The sequence below is a fragment of the Rhinolophus sinicus genome, linkage group LG06 (genome assembly GCF_036562045.2).
Source record: "Rhinolophus sinicus isolate RSC01 linkage group LG06, ASM3656204v1, whole genome shotgun sequence".
In the NCBI taxonomy this organism is placed as follows: domain Eukaryota; kingdom Metazoa; phylum Chordata; class Mammalia; order Chiroptera; family Rhinolophidae; genus Rhinolophus; species Rhinolophus sinicus.
Window position 1 is genome coordinate 20979152 of NC_133756.1, and position 16147 is coordinate 20995298.

General features: G+C 39.6%; 2 protein-coding genes across 4 annotated transcripts in view; one reads left to right on the forward strand and one right to left on the reverse strand.

The window, feature by feature from the left end:
- The window catches only part of FAF1 (Fas associated factor 1), a 391473-nt gene extending 381755 nt beyond the window's left edge, over positions 1-9718 (reverse strand). The window contains exons 1-2 of one of the 2 annotated variants that reach the window (XM_074334706.1): positions 9239-9718; positions 7380-7459 (exon numbers count right to left, since the gene is read on the reverse strand). Coding sequence is in view for 1 of the 2 variants with exons in the window: in XM_074334705.1 (XP_074190806.1) it covers positions 2956-3000 (45 nt within the window). In the remaining variant the exon portion in view is untranslated. Of the gene's footprint in view, positions 1-2955; positions 3089-7379; positions 7460-9238 lie in introns of those variants that run through there. The other variant, XM_074334705.1, reaches the window with a different exon arrangement.
- Positions 9719-9812: 94 nt separating this feature from the next.
- CDKN2C (cyclin dependent kinase inhibitor 2C) lies at positions 9813-15900 on the forward strand. 2 transcript variants are annotated; one of them, XM_019742897.2, is made up of 3 exons: positions 9813-11062; positions 11517-11656; positions 15154-15900. In XM_019742897.2, the coding sequence occupies exons 2-3, from the start codon at positions 11528-11530 to the stop codon at positions 15529-15531; spliced, it is 507 nt and encodes a 168-aa protein (XP_019598456.1). In that variant the 5' UTR covers positions 9813-11062; positions 11517-11527; the 3' UTR covers positions 15532-15900. The 2 variants fall into 2 exon arrangements, with proteins under 2 accessions (XP_019598456.1, XP_019598457.1); XM_019742898.2 differs by lacking the exon at positions 9813-11062 and having other exon boundaries at positions 11396-11656.
- The last annotated feature ends 247 nt before the right edge of the window (positions 15901-16147 follow it).

Here is a 16147-nt window from a genome sequence, read left to right on the forward strand (position 1 = left end):
ATGTTTGTTATCCACTCCTCCATTGATTTTAACTGAATTCCTTTTTCTATTGAGCTGAAATAGTTAAATAAAAAAACTCCTTCTCCACAACTTTTCCATATTTAGACATTGAATTATAAGAACCTATTATCCAGGAATAATCAAAATCTGAAACTTATTTTTAAAATCTAATCATATTTAAAAATCATGTCCCTACCTACAAAGGCAAAACTAAGCTCTCAAAGCTACTATTAAGTTTCACAATCATATGAAGTCAAAAGAATATAATTTTACTGTCTTCACTTTTGAGTGGGGAAACTGATTTGCCCAGTTATAGAAGAAACGAGTATCATCCAAGTACATTCATTCCAAGTCTTTTGCTGCAATCTTTAATATAAATTATCTGGTTTCTGATAACTAGTATGCTAATTTTTTTAAGTTAATCCTATAAAAATCTTGCATAATATAAAAAAAATCGAAAGAATCATCAATTTTAAATCATAGTACACAAGAGCAAACTGATCTGGAATTATCATTTGTAACAAGGTTCCTAAACACACAAAAAAAGGCCAATGTGCTTAATAAGATGTGTAGTTTTCCAAGTAACTTTTTATTTTACCAGTAATGTTCTCTTACCTATTTAACAGTATGAAATTAACTCTCACCATTCAACAAACAATTGTTCATTGCAGATGCATAAGCTCTTTTCCGTTTTGTAAGTAATTGTTCACAGCATTGCCACTGGTTTGAAGAGAAAACTTACTAGACTGTATTAATGTGATCAAAATTAAGTCCCAAATGCTTGTCAGAAAATCTTACTTTGCCTCTGAGTACAAGAATCCTAAATTTCCTGTCCTTGGCCAATACAAGGTTCATAAAAAGCATAATAATTGTCACAAATAAGAAGAGAGCAAGCAGCTACAACTTATTAGAGGAAGCAAAGTTTGGTGAAATCAAAACAAAGTTATGATTATCTTAACGCTTTTAATGAGGTAAACTAAAATTATTTTGTTGTTGTCTAAAGCCATTCCTACCAGAACATAACAATTTTATCACAGGATAAAACTACTCCCGGAACTATACGGTCCTTTTTCAAATGACCACATTCCACATTAGATAAACAATTGAATTGGAGAATATGGAAAAAAAAAGATGATGATGATGATGATAGAAAGATTAAGGCAGGCAAAATAATAATCTCAGGCCAATCCTAATAATACAAAATACCAAAATCTGGTGGTCAACTTTTATTTTCAGAGCACTGCTTTCTGTCTGAGTTTGAGAGTTACTGTATAATCAAATACAGATACATGTATATTCCAAATATGTCAGATACCCCTGCGTAATCAAAAGAACAAACTCTGGAAATGGCCATTAGAATATTAAATTGTATAAAAAAGAAGAGGGGGGTGGGGATAGGGGAGAAGGTGAAGGGATTAGAATATACAGATTGGTAATCACACTATAGTCACGGGGATATGAAATACAGTATGGGGAATATACCCAATAATGTTGTATAGATTATGTAGGGTGCCAGGTGGACACTGGACTTATTCAGGAGATCACTTCATAGACTGTGTAGATGCCTGACCACTGTGCTATACACCTGAAGCTGAGGTAGAATAATATTGACTATCAACTATAATTAAATATATATATTTATATATATATTTATATATATACAAATAAATATATAACATATATATTAAATATTTATATATATAAATATATATATATATCCCATATACATAAATGGGATGTAAAGTACAGCATAGGGAATATAGTCAATGGTATTGTAACAGCTGTATACATCACAGGGGTAGTAGATTGGGGGGGGTCATCAATTTGTGAGGGGTGTAAATGTTTAGCTATTACATTGCTTTGTACACCTGAAAATAATAAATAAAATTTAAAAATCAGAGAAAGAGGGAGAAGAATAGCCCAACAAAATCTCAGTAAGGAAAAGTATTCCCTACTATGCTACTGTTAGACCATGTGCAATGATGACAGCATTAAAGGAAAAGGGAAAAGTCACCCTGTACATAACAGTAACTTCTAGGTTAATGCCAAAATGAATGGTTAAAAATACCTCACTACAACATTTTCTTCACCAAACATCAAAAGGCAAAGGTGGTCTTCACAGAATATTCCTTCTAACTTCAAGTCTTTCATGATGCATACAGCTCTACTTTCAAAGGGCCTCCCTAAGATACTTACTTGCCAGTGTCACTATAGTTTAGTTCAGTAAGGGGATAACCTTTGCTTATTTTTTAAATTATTCCTGGAGAAAGGACATCAACCAAATAATTCAAATCTGTGAGGGAGGGGAATGTGCAAATATGAATTGATAATTTATTAAGCTTATGAACTGACTGCAAAGACATTTTGGTATAACCATATGTATATAATCTATTTGCCTCTTCCTTATCTTCCTACCTTCCAAAGATTCCAACAAGCCACCAAAGTCTCAAATGTTTATTTCTTCTTGAAAACGACCAGGATGCCCAGCTACCCTTCCCACCTCCTCCGCATCACTTTTTTACTCTCCCCTTAATACAACACACCCACAAGACCACACTCCATACAACACACTCTTCTCATGGAACAACCCAAAACTCCTGACCCCAAACACCCCATACTTAAATGCCCCACACTTAATACTCCCAATACTCCCAAATTCTACATATTCTCCGTAGAATACAGGAAACACTACACAGTCCACACTCGTGATAACCCAAATACCATAACAGCCCTTTACCCTACAAATCCCATTCAAGCCGTACGTTAACACATTCTACACACACCCAACATAGCATATGAATTACATGTTCTCCCATGGCTCACCACACACACACCATACACATCCAAACCACCCACTACTGTAGAGCTCAAACAAACGTTGGGAAGAGGCCACCCTTCTGTCACCGGGAACCCACGAGGTTGGAGGTGGGAGAGGGACAGGGCCACACACTTCACCTGAAAATCCGCCAGAATCATCTCCCGGTCCATGTTGGACGCCATGGCGGCCGCCGAGTTCCGCGGCCCCGGGAGCGAAGAGCGCACCTGGGAGGGAGACGGCGCCTCCTGCGGCCGTCGCCGCCGCAGCCGCCGCCGGGCGCCGAGGGGCTGGCGGGCGAGCCGGCGGGCGGGCCGGCGGGCTAGCGGGCGGGGCAGCGCGGGACGCTAGGAGCTCATGCACTCGGTAACCTTCAGGCGCCCGGGCCGCCCGCCTGCGCCCCGCGGAGCCCGAGCCACAGCCGCCCCGACAGGGAGGTTGGTCTGGATGCGGGTCGGGTCTTACTGTCGCCGGCCAGGATGAGGGCAGGTTGCGACAGCGCGCACCCGGCTCCCTTCAGCCGCAGCGAGACCGGCGGGGGCGGGGAAACCGAGCGAACCAGCAGGCGGGCGAACGCCACGGCCGCCTCCGCCTCCTCCTCTTCCTCCCTGGCCGCCGCCTCCGCCCCTGGTTGGCTAGCACCGCGGCTGTCGCACATTTTGCCTGTCATCGAGGTCGCAAAGCGCCGCTTTGCGGCTACCACGTGACTGCCCTTCTGTCAAGCACTGGGCGCGCGACTACCCCGCGGGGATCCGCGCACACCCGCGGAGACGCCAGCCTGCTAGTGCGGGAGCTTGAACTCCCGCAACAGGTTTTTCCGGTTTGTAATTAAGCAAAGGCCTCGGGATACTGCCTCCCCCTGGCTGGGACCGAGATCAGATTCTCCGCTCTACGTGGTTACATAGTCACACGTATTCACGTCAAGCATCACAAACCAACTCAGCACACTGACAACCCGTCTAACAAACAGCATTTCATAAATGTACATTTTCTCTAACAAAGTTTCACCAAAATACGACTTCATATACAGCCTTTTACGCTCAACTTCACTGTCAAAATCAGTTTACACACTGTCACACTTAATCCCAAACCCCCTTACGCCTGCATACTCAGACTCTCAGTAACTCTAGAGGTAACCAGACTTCCATGGTAGACGTAGGGGAGACACGCAAGCTCAAAAATGTGAGAATATCGACTCCAAGAAAAAGATGAGCTTTTTTGTTTTGTTTTTTAGTTATGAGAAATACAAACCTTTCTATTCCTGCAGCACATTTATTTTATAAATCAGAGACAATATCTTACAAACAGGGAAAACTTAAGTCCAAAATATTTAAAGTACTTTGATAAGTGAAGAAATTACGCACTTGCTTAAAGTTTCAATTTACCGTCAGAAATTGACAGGCTTTGAGCCAGGAATAGCCAAATACTGTGTACAATGAAGTGTGACAATGTGTAATTGTCATTCTGGCTGGAGGAAGAGTGACAGTGGAAAATGTTCAACTTTGACTTGAGAAAATATCGTCTTCTGAACTATAATAGAGCATTGACTTGCTTTGGAAAGTATATAAAATCCTGAAAGTGTGAAGTAAGGTTGCTGATTTTGTGCTGCAGAGTTAAAATACAGACTAGTGAAATTACCACATAAAATCAAGGTCTGAGTCTTTGTATTCCTGAACACAGAGAAGAACACTATGGTATTCTAAAGACCTAGGTTTATTCTGTGTGTTTTCTTTATGTGAAAATAGTCTGGCCTACAACTCTCATGTGATAATCTGTAGTTAGACCAGAATTAATTAGATAAGGAATAGAACCCTCCATAGTCACATGAATTGAAGTGTCTTGTTTAATTACCATCCCTAAGAAAGTAATTTCAAAATAGGGCACAAATGTGAGTCATGAGGTGAAACACAGCACCAGAAATTTAAGTGTGGCAATTGAGTTGCCCCATTCACATACATCACTCTCAGCACAGGGCAGGTGAAGACTGTGTTTCCCCGAAAATAAGACCGGATCTTATATTGCTTTTTGCTCCAAAAGACGCATTAGGGCTTATGTTCAGGGGATGTCATCCTGAAAAATCATGCTAGGGCTTATTTTCCAGTTACGTCTTATTTTCAGGGAAACACAGTAATTTTCTCCACTTACATAGCCAGGATTAATGCAGCCTTGAAAAGTTTAGGGTTTTTTTTTCTGATAACACAGAGAGAGGAAAAAAGAAAAAAGCCCATTCAAATCCAGTCCTGCTGCCCTTCTCCCTCCCTTCTTTCCATCTGGAAATTAAAACAATGTGGTAATAGAGAAAGATGGGAAGAATACCCTAGACATTCAGGCATATGGGTTCTAGTACTGCTTTCCCAACTAATTATCTGGGGGAACTTATATGGGTCACTTAGTCTCTCTGACTTTAGCGTCTGACATGACTATATCAAGTGATGAGAAAACAGTTATGTAAATGCATGAAAACCATAGATATTTTTACAAAACGAGCCTATAGTTCATAGTCAGCATTTACTAGGCTTGAGTTCTACCTCTGCTCCTTAACAAAAAACTTCTGAGTCTCAATTTCTTATCTCTAAAATGGAGCTTATAAAACTTATAGAGTAATTGTGACTACTGAGTGATATAATGCTTGTGAAATCTCTTCAGAAACCTTAAAGCTCTCCAAACGTATTAACTGCTATTACTCTGTATACCAATTCCAAAATGCTTTTCTCAGCACCTCTTTCATAAAACTTAAGCCAACAGGATTCTTCTCCTTTCTAATCATTGCTTTTACTATCTGTACAACATAATTTAATGCTCTGATAAAAATCTGTAAGTTTTTTCTCTAATTGTTTCATCTATGCATTTTTTAATCTATCCCCAAAGGTTGGAAGTTCCTTGAGATTATAAGCCATTTCATGTGTTTTATAGTCACCATAGTTCATCTATAGAGAAGTTTTGGATACATAATAAAAACCCAAACTTTTGAGTTTATTAAATTTTATTGAATGTTTAGAATGTACAGGTACTTTACACACCTTATCTTATTTAATTCTTATAACAACCATTTTACAGAATAAAAAAACTGCTCTGAAAGGTTCAGAATCTGCCCCAAGTCATGCTACAAAGTGACAAGACTAAGTCAAAACTAGTGCTCTTTCCACTTGCCCTGTTGCCTCCCTGCAATTCACCTTCCATGCTGCAAAGTTTGTACAGTTCCTGAAGAGACTGATTCTTCCCTATGACCTAACTCTTCATGGTTGAATACCCAGCATCCAGAGTAATTGTCCACTACAGGAAAAGGAATGAAAGAAAAATAAATACAGAATTAAGAGAGGGGGAATCACTTTTCATTTCCCCGGAATTCCTTCCTTAAGAGAAGCAATTTCCTTTAAGTGTCACAAACTTGGAATAAAAATATAGAGTGATTCTCTGTACATTAGCATGAGCAAAGAAAAATAATTTTAATCTATCCATTCTCATAGTTGGTCTACTGCATTAACTCATGGAGCTCAGCCTAATTCAAACACTGCATAGATTTTTTTTCTAGAATCTCCATGTTCTTTGATCTTATCATTATCCTTTTAAAGGGAACTTTTATTTCATCTTTCCCTCAAATATATATAATAAAGTTTATTTGTACTTATTAGGCTAAATTTTTATTTGAAATAATTTTAGATTTATAGAATAGTTGCAAAGATAGTACAGAATATTCCTGTTTACCATTTATCCAGCTTCCTGTAATGTTACTATCTTACATACCTATGGTACAGCTATCAAAACTAAGAAATTAACATTAGTACAATACTATTAATTATATTCTAGAGACTCTATTTGGATTTTTACATTAATGTCCTTTTATTGTTCCAGGTCCAACCCAGAATACCACATTACATTTAGTCATCATGTTTCATTAGCCTCTTCCAATCTGTGACATTTCCCCAGTCCTGACTTTTGAATAGTGGTCAGGAACTTTATAGAATGTCCCTCAGTTTGGGTTTATCTGATGTTTTATCTGAATTACTCCAAGTTTATGGATTTGGGGGAAGATTACCAGAGATGATGTGTCCTCATCACATCACATCATGGGCACATGATATCAACATGACTTGTTGATCCTTTGGTTAAGTTAATCAAGCTTTTTAACAACACTATTGGATTATAATATAATTCATGAGAAGATTAATGCTATTACAGGGTTAGATCCACACTTAAATTATCACATATATTTCATTTAATGATTTAATGTTCTTTAGGAATTTAGTGCCTAATCCTGGACATTTAAGTAATGAAAAAGGTATAACATTTGGGACCTTAAAATCTGAGTTCAAATCCTATATCTACTACCTACGGGATTTAAGTCACAATCTCTACAAGCCTCCATTCCTTCACCTGAAAAATGGGGATAATTATATTTACCTCAAAGAGTTGTTGCCAAGATTAAATAATGTGTGCATGATATTTTATAACCATGACATGCTGTACAAGTATTCAGTATTGTTGTTATGTTTAAGCTTTTGAGTTGCTTACTAGGCTTTTTTTTACCTTACAAAAAGACTTTTTTAAGTGATGTAATACCTACATGAAAAAGCCTGTTGAATCTCAGAAATAAAAAAAAAAGGTCTCCTGAGGGTACCAGTCTGTTGTCCACTTCTGTTGGATCTATAAATACAACAAAGAGAAAGACTTTGAAACTAGGTAAAGAAATTGTAAATGTCATATATATATTTCCCTAAGTTAATCATTCAGAAACTGTGCACACTTAAGTCAATGAGGGAAAAGCACAAAATCATCTGATTAAATTATATGTCTATAAGCCCTTTAAAATGAGTACAAACTGCTGGAAAATAATGTCCATGACACTTAGTTTTTAAATCCAAATATAAAATCTCTATTTTCAGTGTTCAAAGAGAAATCATTACTATGCTAAAAGAAAAACCACTACTTTCAATATGATAGATGCTTAACTGTGAATCTTTCTTATGTACCATGTTAGAATGTAAGCCTATTGAGGGCAGAGATACTCACTTTTGAATCTACTTCAGTGCACTCGCACTCAATAAATATTAGATTTTCATTGGAGGTACTTTGTAGCGCTTACTTATGCTCTCTGAACTAAGACTGCAACCTCTGCCAGCTCTGGTTTATACAATAAGCAGACTAAGCATATATGCTTTAGGGCACCAGCAACACCAGAGTAAAAAAACAAAAATATTCCCTTAAAGGATTTAATATTTCAGCAAAAGCCCAAAAGTAGTCATTATGGAAAAAATCAGATCCTTGGTGGACTTCTTTACACTTATTTTTTGGTTTTGTATTATTTTTATTTTATTTACATATGAAGTGAGGTGGTGAGACATCAAAATATTTTCAGTGCTTAGTACCTCCAAAAATCTTAATCCAGCTCTGTATGCATCTTAAATTACCATATATTTTATTTACTTACTTATTCAGCAAAAAGTATTTTATTTCATGAAAATTATACCACACATAACCTATATTATAATGAGTACAATATAATATTCTTCCTTAGTACTATATCTTCTCTTAGCAAAAAACCATAAGTGCTTTAAAGCAACTCTCATAAATTGGACTAATGCCAGTTATCTCTCATCAGCCAGTAGGGCAATAATACCATCACACCCTCCAGCCATGCTAAAAGGTTACACAGTAAGTTCCCAGAATAATCAAAAGTAAATTACATTATTTATGGTGTTTTTTCTGGTATAAATGGAATCTAAATGTTCTATTTGAAATGTCTAACTATGTAAAAGAAAATAGAGAAGTTAATTTCTTGTACTGTAGTTTACGCTTGATTCACATTTCAAGTTTAGTTATCTAAGAAAAGAGCTCTGAGTATTTTTTTCTCAACAGTTCAGTTAAAGAAAACACAGCCAGATTCTTCCCAGTTTCAACTCTCCCTCCCAATCTGTTACTAGATGATTATCCAGATGTTTCTGTTGCTAATATTCCCAATATGCTTCAGGAGCTGTGTACAGATGTTGCTTGAGGATATGCTTGCTAGAGGCTGATACTAATTAGACCACTTGTCATTTTTTGCTTGGTTTCATTTTGACCACTGGGTGCATCATGTAACCATGTTGGATATTTTCAAGAACAAAAAATATAGAAAGCTGTAGTTAATTATTCTTACACAGCTAAAAGAGGAAGTTAAAGTACAGAGAGAACTGGTGTCTCAGATGATTGAAATAAACGATTTACATTCAGACACCCCTCCCCCCCAAAAAAAACAAGTCCCCATCTATGTAGTCAAAATGAGAGCTTTGGCAATAAAGAAATGGCCTTTATAGAAAATCCTTCCCAACATGTATTTTAAATTTTGTTTTCAAGTTAATTGTTCTTCTCCCTTAAGAAATGGAATATTCAACAGTTTCTAGTCCCTAGAACATTAAGGTTTCAGAGTTCGTCATGATTTCTTACCTATATACTATGTCTTTAGTATTCGTAAAAATCACTCTATAAAAGACTTTTGCTTTTGCTGAGCACTGTTCTTGCTGTCAGTCCGGGTTTCTCCCTCCACCCCCACCGCCACCTCTGCCCACCGCGGCCCTGGGCGTTGATCTGGCAGGTGCGAGGCCGGGGCCCAGCTGAAAGGAGGCCAAGTTTACACAGCGCGAGCCCCAAAGGAGGAGGAGGCAGCGCAGGCCTGGCCGCGGTAACTTCCAGAGCCTGGCGGCGGAGCCCAGAGGCCGGATCGCTCTCCGCCTTCCAGCAGCCAGCGGCGCCCAGCCTCTAAGGCCCTGCGGCTCTCCGCGGCCGTCTTAATTAACAACCTCTTCCTCTCACGCCCGCCCTCGCCGGGCTCCGGGCAGCCCCGGGTTTCGCTTAGCAGACTGCATCCCGCCAGCTAGCGGGAGGAGGCCGCGGGTGGGAGCCAAAGCGAGAGACCCGGGGAGGGAGGCAGGAGCTAGGAGGCGGGAGAAAGGGCGCTGGGCGGGAGGCGGAGCGAGCGAGGCTGCGAGCTAGAGCGCCACCCGGGCTGAGGGCGGGGCGTGGGCGGTGCCCGGCCTTCCCGCTCGTGCGGCGCTGCAACTCCGCCGAGCCTCCTTAAAACTCTGCCGTTAAAATGGGGGCGGGTTTTTCAACTCAAAAAGCGCTCAATTTTTTTCTTTTCAAAAAAAGCTGATGAGGTCGGAAAAGGGAGAAGAAACCGGCACCGTCTCTGCAGCGGCAACAGAAGCAGCAATTGTTTGAGCGAAAAAAAGAAGCAAAGGAGGGAGGGAAGGAAAAGAGCAGAAAGGGGGACAACGCTCAAGTGTCTGTAGGGGTGAAGGGAACAGGGACCAGCGACTTGGGGGGACCAGCTACAAAAGAAACTGTCACTGGGAGTACTGCGGCTCGGAAGGAAGCAGTGCTATCCAGCTCCGCTCTAGGGCACAGCTGGCTGGCAGCCTCTGCCCTGTAGGCGGCAAAGGCTGGGGGCACAGGCCTGGGGACCGCGAGACGTTGGCGAAGTGGCACCGGGAGCCGAAGCTGCTGGGCTCTTGCCGAGAGGGGCTGTGGGACTGGCTGCGCCCTGGGATTGTGGTGACTCCCCTTACTCAGAGCTTGGCCTGCGCTTCCCAGGATTGTCCTGATCTCCGGAGACCCTCAGAAAACCGGGAAAGGAAGGAAAAGACGGCGGCGGCAGCCCAATGAGCGTCTGCAGTAGGAAGTCTGAACGCGCTCGGTCGTAGGCGGGAAGTTACCGGTAGGCTGCCCGGTGCAGCCGCGATGCTGCCGCGTGCTGCCACAGCAGCCCTGGCCACATAGACGCTTCCCGCATCGCTCTCCCTTTCGTTACGCTGCTGAGTCCCGGGACCCGGTAGGGCCGGCATGACCCGCTTGCCCGGGCCCCGCCGCGCGCCCGGCCGTCTCCGAGGACGCGCGCCGAGCCTGGCTCCCACGGCCTCTGAGGCTCGGTGGGGCTGCGGCAGCCCAGCGGGCGGGCTCCGGAGCCTTCCCGCGCGGCGTTAGTCCGCTGCTCGGCAGGGACGCCAATAAAGGCTCCTCCCAAGAAGCGGAGGCCACTGAGGAGTCGTTAAGACCTGTAACTTGAGGGCCACGGAACTGCTACTCCCGTTTGCTTTTGGCGATCATCTTTAACCCCCCGGAGTACGTCAGCATCCAGCCACAGCTGCGCTCTCTCTGCAGCGGAGGGCTCAGGACTACCCCTTCGGGCGTGACGGATGGAGACCGAGCCTCTCGGAGGACCTGCCCCTACAGTTCTGGCTCGCGCCGCTCAAGTCGCCACCGTGAACAAGGGTGGGTGAACGCCTTTTCTTTTCCCCCAAATGTCTTTCCTTCCGCGGTATTTTCTGCCCTGATCTAGTCCCTTAAGTCTCCGCACACATTCCTCGCAGAGATCTGTTGTGTAGGTACGTGACAGCTCTGCCTACATTTTACGTCCAGAGTAATTTACCAGGAATATGAGTGTGTCTGTGTCTCTCTGTTGAATCACCAGAATTCTTCATAGGGGTTAAGCTAAAAAGCGAGGAGCGGAGCCCCTCTCCAATGGCTCAGTTTTGCTGAATAATCACGTGTGAATCGAGGGGCGGGCTTTTGGCAGGCAGGTCTTACTAGTATTTACTACCAAGCTCTACTCCAGATTAACCATCCCAGTCCTTCTGTCAGTCTCCGATGCCATCATGCAGCCTGGTTAGGAGCAAAGGAAAGGGGAAAAAGAAAAACAACTAATTCATCTTTTCCCGACCGTCAGGACCCTAAAGAATGGCCGAACCTTGGGGGAACGAGTTGGCGTCCGCAGCTGCCAGGGGGGACCTAGAGCAACTTACTAGTTTGTTGCAAAATAATGTAAACGTCAATGCACAAAATGGATTTGGAAGGACTGCGCTGCAGGTTGGTATCCAGAGAGGTGGGGAAAACAGGTCAACAGTGTTGCCTACGTGACCCGGGTTTCTAGAATAACAGCTTTTAAGCTTTCAGGGGTACAACATTTCACTGTTTTTAAACCTAGTTGGTTGCCATATTTTATATTTTTAAGTGGATCCAACTCTCCAAAATGACGTACTTTGAACAAACTCGTCAAATCCAATAACATCCTCTGTATTAAGTGGGTTCCAGGTTTGGTCTTAATTTTTGGAATGTTTTTGTGACTGTAAGGATTTGAAAGTAGTCGTAGCAGTGCTGAGTTTTTTTTTGGGGGGGGCGGTTAGACAGCTCTGTAAACACATTATTATGATTATTTGAAGTAAATATACTGTTATTAGTGGTTTCCTTACTTTGCTCCAATAATTGACTTTAACGTTAATTTTCTTGACTACTGGCGAGGCTGTTTTTCCTTCAAATGCTTCAAGTTTTGACAAACGACCTTTCCTCGTTTGGAATGGGTGGACTGGGCACGGGGACAGGATGTACATTTCACAGTTAATGTAATACCATCCACCCATTCAGTATTGAGGAGGAATAAAAAGTTGAATTTTCTAATCAGAGTTCAGCTTGTAGTATTTTTGTCTCTGCGGTCATGCCGTGGTATGTTCTAATTTTCAGTAATTAGATTTACAAGCAACAAATGAAACATGTCCAGGTGCCAAGCATTGTACCTGATAATTTTTTTTCCTCTGAACGTTATCATGTAACTTAGGTGAAAGGCTTAGAACAGAAAAATGGAAAAGTAGTCTCAAATAGTTGCTTTATCAGAGTTCTGATGACATTCTTATGAGCTATTCTTATTCCGAAATGCCACACTTGAAGCACTGAACATTGGGGAGAGGGTTTTTAGGGTGCTTTGTTTTAGTTACAAGAATTAGATATTTAAGTGGCAAGAGATATACTCTTAACTGATGAAGTCCATACAGTGTGTACATTTTAAATCAGAATACACTGACCTTGCAAAATTTTATGTATTAAGGAAGCTAATGCGTAGATACTAAATAATTTATCTTATTTCAGGTAGATTAAATGGGGAAAGGAATTGTTTTCTTTTCTCACCTACTAGTTTTTAACAGGTTTGGTGATGACCGCAATACGACAAATTTAATATATTAAAAAGTTTCCTATTGAAAACTTAAAAGATTGTATAAATCTCACAAAGAATGAACCTCTTAACCCTGCTCAGAATAAGATCTTACAGGACTTTTGACGAACAGGAAGACTGGAAGATTAACACTGAAAAAAAAGTTTTGACAAACATTTTAAATGCAATTCTGCAATCTTGTTTATATTAACCATATTTATCAAGATACTAACACCCACTTATTGTGGCTTAGTCCTAGTACATATAATAAAACACACACAAAAACAGGAATCTCAAGGCTTATTTTCAGTATGTATAATCCTGACTCTGAAGTTATGTCATAACTAAAGAAAGAATTTTCTTTCAGAACAATTTTTAATATTACTATTATTCTCTGTGAAAGATGGCAAATTTCTTTCTACATTTATGTTTATTTAACTCAAGAGTGAAAGTTTTTCCCCCCTTCCTAGTGTAAGCTTCTCAGTCAGGATAATATCAAAGGCCTTAATCGTACATTTACTTTACAAAGATCCAAGGTGTCTGTCTTTTATTTTTCCCAGTCCAAGTCCTTAAATGTGACTAAATCTTTAGAGGCAATTGAAAATTAGATTGTGTTAATTTTTAATAATTAAAAAATATATTTCATAGAAGTTCTTGAAAAATAAATTATGTATCATTTTTACCACTGCCCCAAAGGAAGGACTAAAAGCCAGCAGGGTTTTATCAACAGGGACGCTTAATATCTTGGCCATCTACATAGAGTACATTTATAAAATATTATTCATTCTAAATATATTTTATTATTTAATTTGTGATTTTTTAAAAAACAAACATTTTAAAAGAGATAAACTTTGTACATATTTTTCAATGAATTGTATTTAATTTCACAAATATTTGGGTGTCTATTATGTAATCTATTTATTATAAATTTACATTATTATGAGTATAGCTTAATATAAATGAAACCAGTTAAAATGCTGAAATTTTCTGTCATGTTAATGAGACTATATCTTTTTTCACAACTAAATTATATGTGTTATATAATTGCATGCTGCTCTACAAGATATTTTATAATTATGAGAGCCTAATAGAAACCTCTTATTAGAGTGAAATATATTCAAACAACAGTAGATAAATCTTTGTCTTGAGAATTATTTGTATGTTGACAGCAAATTTTAATACCACATTCTGACTTTAAAAATGTTGGCAGTTTATAAATAGCTATTCCTAAATGCCTGATAATAACTGCAAAAGAAAGTAAGATGGGATCACCAGTTCCCATCTTACTTACTTACTCACTAAATGGGTTCAAACCACAGACAAAGCTATCTGTGTCCCAAAATACACATTAAATATCTTACTTTCTTTTGCTCACTTGAAAAATCAGGACGCTAGTTAGGACTTGAAGAAACAGTAAGTAGTATAGTAGGATGACTTTCATTCTTTTCAAGAATAGTTGCCATACTATCATCTATCTAATAAACGGCATATCATGAACTTAGTTTTAGAGAAATCAATATCATAAGCCACGTAGAACACTGTTGCTTATTTAACACCTTAATAATCAGTAACATTTTAAAATGACAAGTGAAGGTTTCTAAGCACTGAATACACCTAGTACCCAATATGAAATAACTTGCAAAGAAAATTTTTTTTAAAAAATCACTTGTAAATTTGGCACTATATCTATTGGGAGAGAACTTGTGAAAATTAATCATTTAAGAAAATATCAGGTCTGGATTTTTAGTAGATAGTTTTTACACTAGGTGATAGAGTCTGATGTGTAGAAATACTTCTTTAGAGGCATTTAAAGAAACTCTCTTTATTTCTTTTCAGTAGCTAGCTAGAAAATAAATTTTACCCACATTTGATTTTACAAAATAAATACCCTAGGTACATTTTATGAGTATGAACAAGCACAGGAGACTTATTTAAATCTCAAATTCCATTTCTTTTATTTTAATAAATTCATGAAGTTACTCAACTCTTCAAGTGAGATAGAGAACTGAGTTGTGAGTGAATTTTATACATTTTGGACTAGTTCTATTTTATTGATCAACTTACCCTACTTTTCAGCCGTTGAAGATATTCCATAATACCGGGAGTGACAAAAAAAAAATGTATATGTTAAGAAATGTTATCTTAAAATGTGTATACATTTTTCTGGCACCCTCTGTAGAAGCGCAGTTTTTATGCTTTTTCTTCTTGTACCTACTAGTACTTTCCTTCCTACAATTGAGCCCTTCAAACTCCATCATATGGGTCTTCCCCAAGAACTCCTTCACCAAAAATGGTTACATAAATAGAAGTGGTGGATATTTGAAAAAATTCTTGTAGTAGGAGTGCTTAAAGGATTCTACGCTTTTTTCTTCTTTTCTAGGTTATGAAACTTGGAAATCCCGAGATTGCCAGGAGACTACTACTTCGAGGTGCTAATCCCAATTTGAGAGACGGAACTGGTTTCGCTGTCATTCACGATGCAGCCAGAGCAGGTTTCCTGGACACTTTACAGACTTTGCTGGAGTTTCAAGCTGATGTCAACCTCGAGGATAATGAAGGGAACCTGCCCTTGCACTTGGCTGCCAAAGAAGGCCACCTCTCGGTGGTGGAGTTCCTTGTGAAGCACACCGCCAGCAAAGTGGGGCATCGGAACCATAAGGGGGATACCGCTTGCGACTTGGCCCGGCTCTACGGGAGGAACGAGGTCGTTAGCCTGATGGAGGGAAACCGGGCAGAGGGAGCTGAGAATCTGCAATGAATGTGGGGAGGGCTCTCCCACACTGCCTTGTATTTTGTCAGTTAAATGGTTTGCTGTACGATTTTAATATCATTTGTTAAAATTCAGTTTTGTCATATTTTAAGCAGCTAGTTAAATCTTTTGAAACTGCTACGTGGAAATCTTACTACAGGCTTACAAATATATTTAAGCAACATCTTTTTCACCTGCAAAATCCCGAGTTTAACATGTAATTGCAAATAGTTTTGACTTTCTTCTGAATATTTTATCTTTCTTTGACTGTTTCCTTGCTTCTTCCTTTGCCAGTCTCAATACCTAATTTTGGAGAGTTTGTTTTAAAAATGGTTTGTCCTGATGCTTTTGCCTAATTAAAACACATTTTTCAAAACAGGACAATGTTTTTCTGTGATTTCCACTTCTCTATAATCCCCACATAATTTGCCACTTGCTAAGGAGGACTGTACTAAAACATCATGATATTTTAAGTTTTGACATTAGAAAACGTAGACCAATTGAAAAACTAGACGTGTTCTATTGATGATTCAGTTATTCTTTTCTTCCTCTCCCAGAAGAGTTCACTTGGTGCCTAGTATTTCTGATTTAAAATAGAATAAGAACAATGTTTTTTGAATATCAA

Coding starts and splice junctions, on each gene's coding strand:
- CDKN2C (XM_019742897.2), top strand. CDS start 11,528: ATGGCCGAACCTTGGGGGAACGAGTTGGCGTCCGCAGCTGCCAGGGGG. Junction 11,657..15,153: donor TTGGAAGGACTGCGCTGCAG/GTTGGTATCCAG, acceptor CTTCTTTTCTAG/GTTATGAAACTTGGAAATCC.